At 43.8% G+C, this 12,343-nt stretch overlaps 1 protein-coding gene across 1 annotated transcript in view; it reads right to left on the reverse strand.

The window, feature by feature from the left end:
* Positions 1-12,343, reverse strand: part of LOC146041496 (sialic acid-binding Ig-like lectin 13) — a 52,894-nt gene that overhangs the window by 15,186 nt on the left and 25,365 nt on the right. The window contains exons 4-7 of the mRNA XM_083161464.1: positions 11,058-11,354; positions 8,552-8,581; positions 7,311-7,337; positions 3,730-3,756 (exon numbers count right to left, since the gene is read on the reverse strand). Coding sequence (XP_083017590.1) covers positions 3,730-3,756; positions 7,311-7,337; positions 8,552-8,581; positions 11,058-11,354 — 381 coding nt within the window. The remainder of the gene's footprint in view (positions 1-3,729; positions 3,757-7,310; positions 7,338-8,551; positions 8,582-11,057; positions 11,355-12,343) is intronic.

Here is a 12,343-nt window from a genome sequence, read left to right on the forward strand (position 1 = left end):
AAAAATGTTGCATATAAAGAGAATCCATTTCCTATATAAGGTAACATTACAGGTCATTATGACGAATACAAATTTTTGCTTGCAAATTTTGACACCTATTTTGACAAATACACTTGGCACTCAAAGGGTTAATTACTGAAGGTTAAACCAAAGGTCCTCAAGGCACCCAGATGGTCCAGATTTTGAGTATATCGATAATTGGCCACAGGTGACTTAATTAGTATCATAGTCAATTTGATTTCACCACTTGTGCTAAGCCATGGATATAGTTGAAATCTGGACCTTTAGATTGCCTTAAGGACCATGTTTGGGAACAGGGGCTGGCTGGCAACTTTCAGGCTGGGGGGCAACAAAAGCAAATGGCCCATCGCCATCCTTTCACCACCCTACCCCCTCCCCTCTAGTATGCAGCAATGATTAAACAATCCTTCACCCCACACACATACACCAGAAATGGTCACAGTGCGTGCCGAAGGCGCGCTGCAAAAATTTACACTGTAATGCCCATTACACATAATGCCACACACCGTAAAGCCCATTACACATAAAGCCATCACTATAATGCCAATTAAATATAATGCCAACACCGTAATGCCCATTACACATAATGCCAACACCATAATGACCATTACACATAATGCTACACACCGTAATGCCAGTTAAATATAATGCCACACACATGGCACATCAAACATAATGCCACACCTTAATGGCCATTACACATAATGCCACACCTTAATGGCCATTACACATAATGGGCCAGATTCTCTAAGCAACAAAAGTTTTTCAAACACAGTCTGTGACATGGCAGGCAGGAGCTGATTGGCTGGCTGTTTATCACTCTGCATTTTATCACTTTTGAAGCTTAGAGAATCTGGCCCAATGTGACATACCATAATGCCCATTAAACATAATGCCACACCGTAATGCCCATTAAATATAATGGTACACACCGTAATGCGAATTACACATAATGCCAACACCGTAATGCCCATTACACATAATGCCACACACTGTAATGACCATTACACATAATGCCACACACTGTAATGCCCATTACACATAATGCCACTTAAATATAATAACCAATTAAATATGCCACACACCGTAATGTCCATAAAATATAATGCCACACACCGTAATGCCAATTACACATAATGCCACATACCGTAATGCCCATTACACATAATGCCACACACTATAATGCCCATTACACATAATGGCAACACCGTAATGCCCATTACACATAATGCCACACACCGTAATGCCCATTACACATAATGCCACACACCGTAATGCCCTTTAAATATAATGCCACACACCGTAATGCCAATTAAATATAATGCCACATACCGTAATGCGAATTACACATAATGCCAACACCATAATGCCCATTACACATAATGCCAACACCGTAATGCCCATTACACATAATGCCAACACCGTAATGCCCATTAAACATAATGCCACACACCGTAATGCCCATTAAACATAATGCCACACACCGTAATGCCCATTAAACATAATGCCACACACCATCATGCCAATTAAATATGCCACACATCATAATGCCCATTACACATAATGCCAACAAAGTAATTCCCATAAAACACAATGCCACACGTCGTAATGCCCATTACACATAATAACATTACAATAACATTACATACAGTATTATATCAATTAACTGCTGCTTACCAACTTGCGTATTGTTAGAGGAATATCGCTTCTTGCCAGGGGTTACATGGTTCTTGCCAGGGGTTTCATTCTTTTTGCCATGGGGAGTGATATATATATATATATATATATATATATATATATATATATATATAGGGGGGAGCCAGGGTACATGCTCGTCGCCAAGGGGTTCCAATCCATTTAAATAGCGTGCTAGCGCTACCCGAATCCGCACTTCGGGGTAGCGCTGGCCGCACTGTTCTTCTGACAGACACTAGAGGTATAGCAGTACCTCTAGTGTCTGTCTCCAATAAGGCGGCGGCCATTTTTGGAGAGGCCGTCGCCTTACATTTGTGCAGCCAGGAAGCTGCAGGACACGGAGGCGGCCGGCGGCTGCGTGTGCAAGATGCACACAGCCGGCCCAGCCGGAACACAGTCATACCGGCCTGGGGGGCATGTGGCACCCTGCCCCCCGGCCCAGCCCACCCCTGTTTGAGAACCTCTAGGGCAGGGGTGGCCAAACCGGTCCTCGAGATCTACCAGCGGTCCACGTTTTTCAGGTTACCTAGCTGGTGCACAGCTGTAGTCAATACTAACTGTCACATTTTCAAACCTGCTGCATTCATTCCTACTATAGATCCACAGGTTGCCTGGAAAACATGGACCATTGGTAGATCTTGAGGACAGGTTTGGCCACCCCTGCTCTAGGGTAAATGATCACCAAGCCACTGGAAAACCACCAGTTTAGGAAACAATGCAGGACATAATATCAGTTTATACAATGTAAACCCTCATAATTGTCATCTACATCATTATGATCATCCTCATCATCATCCTCATCATCAGTTTCGAATTTCCATCAGAGGTCAAAGCATCTGCATCATACTTACCTATTTTTTCTTGTGGTGTTCAATGAGATCTGGAGAGGTCCAGATGGAAGGGGCGGCAGAATGGTGCCACAAAGAATATTATCACAGCCATGCCCTCCACAACTTAATGTCCTTGATTTGTGGTATCACTTTACTGGTGAAGAGGGTGGAATGTAGAGCGTTTGTCTACTCTGGAATTTGAAAGAACTCCTGCAAATTTCCAAATACCGGAGAGTTGCCAACTGTGACTGGCATCTTTCCTGTGGTCAGCATGGCATGCCTCCACTGCATTTTGGCCTATCTTACATGCCCCACCAATGCCCATCCTGACCCCTTAGAGCGGGCATGGATTGCGGCCCCCTTAGCCCGGTGGCTTTGCCAGGAGTCAAATACAGGGGAATTCTCGCGAGCGGTCGGTAGTTCTCGCGAGATTCCTCTTAATCAACAGCAGCCAGAGACTGTCAGTCCTATTCAGCGGTAGCCGCCAGAGCATGGGATGGCTGCAGCAGGACAATTTGTAAGAGAAATTTTTACATATGGCCCCCGAAGGATTTTTCCCACATACAAACGGCCTTTGACACAAAAAAAGGTTCCCTGCATCTCAGCCAACATGGGTACTTATCTTTAGTGCATATGCATTTTGTGGGGAAATCTAAATGTGCCCCTCAGTTTGTATAACTCCAAATTTACCATATTGCTTAAAGAAATCACTCATTGTGACATCCATCCGCCAGGCAGAAAGACACATTAGGGAAATGTTACTTACTCTAGCAATGGGGAAATTCAGACCCAACACCCTTCGGTGCGCACACTATAGAGCAGTGGTTCACAAACTTTTTTCAGTCATGGCACGTTAGAGTATAAGAATTTTTTTTCACGGCACCTCTATGCCAAAAAGTTAATTACTGAGAAATTTAGAATTAACATATTAAATTAAGATAATTGTGTTTATATGTTATTCCTAGGTTCCGCTATATGGTGAGGGATAAGATTCACTGGTTTTGCCTACTACATTAAATATAAACAATTTGAATTGGTCGTGGACCACCAATCCAGGGCACCCTTGCAAGTGTCCCGAGGCACCCCAGGGTGGTGCTGGCACACAGTTTTGGAGCCACTGCTAATGATGATTAACCAAGTTTATTGTTATTTAAGACAATTTGAGAGAGATTAAAGCTTTTACCTTCTGTGGGGATAGTTGAATCAGGATCTGAAAGAAAAAAAACACAAAAACATATTACACACTCATAAGTAAGTCTACAAAAAAAAATTATATATATATATATATATATATATATATATATATATATATACACAGGTTGAGTATCCCGTATCCGTGCATCCATTATCTGAATTATTCCAAAAACCGTGGTTTTTGGAATCATTCGAAAAAAAATTTTTAACCCCCCTCTAACCCTCTTTTCATACTTACCAAGTCCCAGGGCGTCCACAGCAGTCCTCCGGCATCTTCTCCAGGGTCTCCAGCGGTCCCAGGAATGCATTGCGCGAGTGTGCGCGCGCGCCGGTGACGTCACCGGTGCGCGCGCACACCCGCGCAATGCATTCCTGGGACCGCTGGAGACCCAGAGAAGATGCCGTAGGCCTGCTGTGGATGCCCGGGGACTGCGTGGACGCCGAGGGACCACCGGACACCATCAGGGGACAGGTAAGTATGGCTAAAAAAAATTATTCCAAAAACCGAAAAATTCCCCAATCCGGAATGCTCGTGGTCCCGAGCATTTCGGATAGGGGATACTCAACCTGTATATATATACTGACTGTACATATAAAGAAGAAGACTAAAAACAACAAGGTCAGTGTTACTGGGTTGCAGAATATTGTCACTCCATATTGTCACTCCATAGTGACATCACATATATTAATAATGCTGTGTGGAATTCCCAGTAGCATGTAACTACTGTATCAGTATAAGTGGTACACAGTGGACTACAACTGAACTTCCCCCCACTAGCTTGGTCACATCTCACTTGACGCAACGACAACCTTTCTGCAGCAGCTCCATGGAAATACCAATGAATCTGCATGGGGCCATTGAAAGAAAATGGAAACATTGGAAACATGCATTTCCTTACACCTCAACCCATGACACGGCTACTGAGAATAAAATCGTCTGGGGCACTGTGACCTGGGCAGGGAGGAACTACCATACTAGGGGTGGTACTACACATAACAGCAAGCCCTGCTATAGGCTTATGTGCAGTGGTGGAAGGTCAGGTCTCTATGGTTGTAATTTTGAGGCGGTGGTAATGTAATCATGTCATGATGGAATTTACGTATGTTGAAAACGGTCTACATACCATAGGTCGGTATTGCCAGAAGGTCAACACAAGCTTAAGGTTGACATGGATGGCCGATGCTCAAAATGTTGACACAAGATTTTCAAATTATTGTTACATCTATGTCTACATAAGAGAGTGTGAAAACATTATGTTGGTGCACTTCTATGGCAGGGTAGACCTGGGCCCATGTATTTTGCATCTTCATTTTGTGGGGAAATCTAAATGAGCCCTTCAGTTTGTATAACGCCAAATTTACCATAGTGCGTAAAGAAATCACCCATTGTGATATCCCTCCGACATGCATCGGGTGTCAGCAGAGCTGACAATTTCGCTGCCTTAAAAGGACGCGTCACTTCCGCCTGGCCGGAGTACGCTGTCAGTGAGCGGGCCGCGTTGTCCGGAGGTTGCCTAGCAACCAGGGGACACCGGGTGGCGCACGCCCGGACAGCTGTTTCTAATAAGTAATTGTGGGGGCTAGTCTGGTGGCGGCGGCTGATTGGCCAGCACATGAATTTTAAGGGATCTGGCCCAGCTCAGCCCCGTCAGTGATATTGTTTCATACAGAGTGTATGCTACACTCTGCTGTCCTGGTCTCCTTGTGCCCTGTCCAGTGGAAGTCCAGTCCATCTGCAGTCGTGGTCCAGTCAGTGTCAGTGGTTATCTTGTTGCTGTCTGTGTCCCGTCCTGCCCTGGTCCGGTCTCAGTCCTGTCTTGGTCCGGTCACGTTCCAGTCGTGGTCCAGTTCACATCCGGCTCCATCTTGGTCAGCGCTATTTCCACCCTGCACTGCCAAGTCGCTCCCGGTGTACATGATACCATCCAGTGCTGCCGGTGGGTTCGGTCTGGTCACGTAAGTGCTCCAGTGGAGCTCGGTTCCTTATCTCTTTATTTCTGCGGGCAAGCTGCCCTTTATCCTAAGTTCGTACTATTATTGTCCAGGTCCAGCTCTCTGATTTTCGGAGAGGCCCACGGCTGTGGGTTCACGCATGTTTTTAGGGTACCGGTATTATTAGTGTACCATTTTGTGTTGGCGTGTTGTTTATTTGGTGGCACCCCGGTATTTCTGGTTCCTGTGCCTGTGACTCGGTCACACTCCCCGTCCTTGTCCCGGTGCCGTTAGCCAGGGTGTTCTTTCCAGACAGGCCCTGTTAGTTAGATCGTCCTCTTGGTCCTGTCCCTGAAGGTCACCGTAGGTTTGTCCCATCCTAAAACCTGGTTGCATCGGGGTCGGAGCGGGCTTAACTCGCTCCTTCGAACGCGGCAACTAAAGTAGAAGCCTAGCACCTCGCAGCCTATGGTCACCAGCCCGGGACGGCCAATAGAGTGAGAGTAGGGTTTTGCCGTGGCCGTTCTAAACAGCGGTCCCGGCTGATGGCTCTGCCCACCTCCACTGCATGCTCACACCCACGCACGTTACATAGGGAGAGGTATCAGCAGTAGAAAAAAAGAAGTAATAATGCCACTGTATAGGTCATTGGTACGACCTCATCTAGAGTACTGTGTTCAATTCTGGAGGCCATATCTCCAGAAGGATATAAATACATTAGAGACTGTACAAAGAAGGGCAACTAAAATGGTGCAGGGCCTGCATCACAAAACGTACCAGGAAAGACTAAAAGATCTTAATATGTTTATACTTTGGAGCAGAGAAAGGGAAGGGGGGACATGATAGAAACTTTCAAATATATCAAGGGCTTTAACAAGGTGCAGGTGGGAGACATTCTTCACAGGAAGAGGAGCAGCAGAACACGAGGACGTGCACTGAAACTAGAGGCAGGAAGATTCAGGGGAAATGTGAGGAAGAATTACTTCACAGAAAGAGTAGTAGATAAGTGGAATAGCCTCACATCAGAGGTGGTAGATGCAAATATAGTAGTACAATTTAAACATGCTTGGGATGGGCATATTTATATAGTTACAAAAAAATAAGGATCAAATATGGTCTGAGGTAACATGTTTAAAAAAGGGGCAGACTAGATGGGCAGAGTGGTTCTTATCTGCCATCAAATTCTGTGCAGAAAGAGACATCAGGGAAATATAGACTTACTCTGGCAGAGGGGAAATTCAGACCCAACACCCTTCGGTGTGTACACTATAGAGCAGTGGTTCACAAACTTTGTTCAGTCATGGCACGCTAGAGTATAAGAATTTTTTTCATGGCACCCCCTATGCTAAAAAGTTAATTACGGAGAAATTTAGAATTAACATATTAAATGAAGATAATTGTGTTTATATGTTATCCCTAGGTTCAGCTATATGGTGAGGGATAAGATTCACTGGTTTTGCCTATTACATTAAATATAAACAATTTGAATTGGTAATGGACCACCAATCCAAGGCACCCTTGCAAGTGTCCCGAGGCACCCCAGGGTGGTGCCGGCACACAGTTTTTGAACCACTGCTAATGATGTTTAACCAAGTTTATTGTAATTTAAGACAATTTGAGAGAGATTAAAGCTTTTACCTTCAGTGGGGATAGTTGAATCAGGATCTGAAAGAAAAAACACAAAAAAACATGATACACACTCAAACTTATTCTCTTGTTTTTCTTACAGTCGTACTGTAAATTTATGTCTTTTTGTCAATTTTATGTCTGTATGTATGTAAAAAGAAAAGCAAAATGTTAATAAAAAGTATTGAATTTAAAAAAAAATTGGAAATATTTGGAAGCCTGCTTAAGGCTTGCCTGCCATCTTAGCCTGCATCATCATAAGCATGTCAGCTGAAGCATGAGTTTGACTGGAGTTTGGACTGGATTTGGACTTACACCCGCACATTGCATCCATTTTATTTTTCACCAATTACCATCTCTCCCAGCCTCTAAGCTGATGGAAACTATGTATTACTTTTTTTGTTTACTGTTTCTTTACCATTATTTGTACCATGTACCTCCACCCCCACTCTATGCAAAGCCTGTATGCTGTACCATCACCAGTTGCACACCCTGCCAGCAACAAGCTGGCAGGGTGTGCCAGCTATGGAAGAAAAGTGCTATATAAGTTTTACTGCTGCGTTTGAGCAGCATGATCAAGTTGGCGCCGCAAATAGCTGCCTAGGAACTGTGCCACTTAGCCATATGTACCCCTGTGTCTCCCATGTCTCGCACACTGCATAGCAACCTGAAACTATACTGTCCCTGCTTAACTGTCACCTACCTGGCTGTTGCAATGTCCAGTGGCGCCGCTGATGGCTGCCTAGGTGCTGTGCAGCTCAACGAATATATGTTCCCTGCAGCTACAATTCCCAGGATACATCTAGCACAGACTTGCCTACCCTCCCGCATTCAGCGGGAGGCTCCCGGTTTTTGCAGGAGCAATCCCGACGGTGCGTACACTACAGAGCAGTGGTTCACAAACTTTTTTCAGTCATGGCACAATAGAGTATAAGAATTTTTTTCACGGCATCCCCTATGCAAAAAAGTTAATTATGGAGAAATTTAGAATTAACATATTAAATGAAGATAATTGTGTTTATATGTTATCCCTAGGTTCCGCTATATGGTGAGGGATAAGATTCACTGGTTTTGCCTATTACATTAAATATAAACAATTTGAATTGGTCATGGACCACCAATCCAAGGCACCCTTACAAGTGTCCCGAGGCACCCCAGGGTGGTGCCGGCACACAGTTTTGGAACCATGCTAATGATGTTTAACCAAGTTTATTGTAATTTAAGACAATTTGAGAGAGATTAAAGCTTTTTACCTTCAGTGGGGATAGTTATTGAATCAGGATCTGAAAGAAAAAACACACAAAAACACATTACACACTCATAAGTATGTCTACAAAATATATATATACTGACTGTACATATTAAGAAGAAGACCGAAAACAACAAGGTCAGTGTTACTGGGTCGCAGAATATTGTCACTCCATATTGTCACTCCATAGTGACATCACATATAATAATAATGCTGCATGGAATTCCCAGTAGCATGTAACTACTGTATCAGTATAAGTGGTACACAGTGGACTACAACTGAACTTCCCTCCACTAGCATGGTCACCCCTCATTTGAGGCAACGACAACCTTTCTGCAGCAGCTCCATGGAAATACCAATGAATCTGCATGGGGCCATTGAAAGAAAATGGAAACATTGGAAACATGCATTTCCTTACACATCAACCCATGACACGGCTACTGATAATAAAATCATCTGGGGCACTGTGATCTGGGCAGGGAGTAACTACCATACATGGGGTGGTACTACACATGCCAGCAAGCCCTGCTATAGGCTTATGTGCAGTGGTGGAAGGTCAGGTCTCTATGGTGGTATTATGAGGCTATGTGGTGGTGTATTGACGTCAAGATGGAATTTACGTATGTTGAAAATGGTCTACATACCATAGGTCAGTATTGCCAGAAGTTCAACACAAGCTTAAGGTTGACATGGACATGGCCGATGCTCAAAATGTTGACACAAAATTTTCAAATTATTGTTACGTCTATGTCAACATATGAGAGTGTGAAAACACCATGTTGGTGCACTTCTATGGCAGGGTAGACCTGGGCCCATGTATTTTGCATCTGCATCCCCCACTCTTGGCAGCCCTTATCTCCACAAACTCAGTAGCATCATTATTTTGTCACAGGGAGGAGGCACTGACATATATATATATATATATATATATATATATATATATATATATATATATATATATATATATATATATATATATATATATATAATTGTGCAAAAACGCTGGCACTCAACTCCAGAAGGAAACTTATTGCCCGGTGCCTTCAGTATAAGTACAGGCAATGCTGTCCCATGTAGATAATAGGAGAAGACTGCGTCACTCGGGACTGGTTCAGTAACAAACAACTCATAGCCAGCCAATGGTTAAGTTGACGTTTCAGCCCTCAGGCTTTTATCAAAACAGCTTACATGAGCTGTTTTGATAAAAGCCTGAGGGCTGGAACGTCAACTTAACCATTGGCTGGCTATGGGTTGTTTGTTACTGAACCAGTCCCGAGTGACGCAGTCTTCTCCTATTATATATATATATATATATATATATATATATATATATATATATATATATTGGGTGCTGGAATGATGTGCACATAGGCTGCTAAGTCAGGGGAGACCACACCACATACCCTGGACCTATTGACTTGCAGCTGTAGGTGCTACTGTCTGCTACTGTCTATAGAAATTTGGAGATATTGTACATGAGCAGTAGACTATAGCACGGTGATAGGGTCTTCAACACTTGTGTTGGTGGAATGTCTACCAGTTGGAGTTCCCCTCAGAAAGTGGCTCCCATCCCCTAATAATATGCCCTTAGTTTAGTGGTTTCCAACCTCGGTCTTCAAGCACCCCAAACACTTCTCATTTCTCAGATTACCCGACAGGTGCACAGTTGTTATTCAGGTGTTATAATATTCACTGACACAAAGGTGGAGCTAATATGTCACTTGTAATTCAGTGTGGAGACCTGGAAAACGTGTTGGGTGTACTTGAGGGACAAGGTTGGGAACTACTGCCATAGAAGAAAGTTATAGGTAAAACACTACATGCAGCAATTAATGACACTACCATGCATGTTCACACTAGCTCCAATGAGACAAATTTTTCCAGGTAAGTCCCTTACCGACAGAGGAGGATTTTCTACTACACAACCTGGGTGCCTGCCTCGGACCCGGCATGTCCAAGGTGCCCCATAAAGATACAATGGCCATCCAAAATGTCCCACAGGAGCATTGTGTGACTACCATGGGATGTTATGACAACACACAGACCCGCCCACACTCCCAAAGTCCATTTGATGTTCTTTGATAGCATAAAAAGTGTTTGGACATAGAGAATGGTCTCATCCTCGGTATGTGGTCAGGTTACTGTACATGTGACACAGGTAATAATATACTTTCAAAAGACCTAGAGCCTAATTCAGATTTATACACAATGCCGATGTTCATGCAGCTGAGCATTTATTGGTTGGCTGTGCATGTACCAAGGTTCTCTATTAATGCCGCCTGCAATCAACAGCAATGGTATAGTGGAATGTATTGTGTGAGGAGGACCCCAAACCGGAATCTTACCTAGGGCCCCATGAGGTATAAATCTGCCTCTGCCTATGGATGATGAGGAATTACGACTGAGAGACAGGGAAAACTCATAGGAAAGAGAGCAGATCTACCAGTATGTCTTCTATATAGTGCATAAGCTTAGTATGTAATACTTGGCATGAAGACAAATGGACTTACATTCTCCGTTTACTCTAATCTGCTTGCTGGTTGTCGCCATGCTGGGTGGGAATGTCACAGTGCAGGTTATTGGTGATTGGTTGTCTCTCTCCGATGCTGTGAATGTGAGATTGGAGAAGTATGTCCTGTTACCATCCGTATAATTAGACTGGAAATTTGTACGAATCCCCTGTACTCCTGTCCATGTGATAATTGGAGGATATCCGGCGCATCGTCCAGGACTTGTGCAGGTAAGTGTCACCTTTTCACCAGGAACCAAGGTTTTCACCGGAGAGATCACAGGTTGTTCAGTTAGAGCTGTAAACAAATTAAAAACATACTTACACCAAATTCTACAGTACTTGTTATATTCCAGCATTACTCTGCACATAGGGGAGCATTTACTGAAGCTTCTACAAGTGATAAAGAGGTGATGTAGCGCTGCTCATTCATACCTATGGCGATTGTACCGCAAGTCCACCATGGCGGACCATGCCGCTAGGCATCGCAAAACATTCTAACAGCTTGGGGATTGGCTGTGGCATTACCGGATGAGTGCAATATCGGTGATCATCCTTTGGAATCTTCCCTGTGCATGCGTGAAATGTGTGCTGCCGCGTGACTACAGTATTAAAAAGCTCTGTAGCGCAGGAACTACTTTGTCCAGTAAGTTACAGTACTGTAGATAGACACTAATAAATGCAATTACAGTGAAGTGCGTATCCTTACACTAATTTATAACCACCCGGTGGTGTGTATAGTCTGTAGAGTGTTCCTATTCAGAAGCAGCCGTAGCGCTGTTGGAGAAACCTGAGTCGTGGGAGCGTCTCAGACCCTCCCATTGTGGATTAGTGTTGGATGTAATATACAGTATTCAGCTCAAGTCAACCTCCACCTCCCCTCCCTGGAAGACTTTTCACTGATACTGTAATGCAATGCATGATGCTGATTCAGTTTATCTGGCACAAGGAGCATAAGGAGCATAAGTAATACAAACACCATGTGCAAAATGCGTAATACAGAAGGAATCGCACAAAAAAGGTTTTATGGAACCAGGTTCTTTTTTGTACAGTATGTCTAGTTTTATTAAATATAACTTTCAAAAATATTCCACAAAAAATAAATAAATGAATTCGACACAGTAGTCAAACACGGGTTTCTAGTGCGCAGAGCGGCGCAGTTATCCACTACCCTACGCCAGCCGGTGATGTGTATAGTCTGTAGAGTGCTGCTAATCAGAGGAAGCCGTAGCGCCGTTGGCAAAACCTGAGTCATGGGAGCGTCTCAGACACTCCCAATGTTCACTG

The sequence above is a fragment of the Crinia signifera genome, chromosome 19, assembly GCF_055691185.1.
Source record: "Crinia signifera chromosome 19, ASM5569118v1, whole genome shotgun sequence".
Lineage (NCBI taxonomy): Eukaryota > Metazoa > Chordata > Amphibia > Anura > Myobatrachidae > Crinia > Crinia signifera.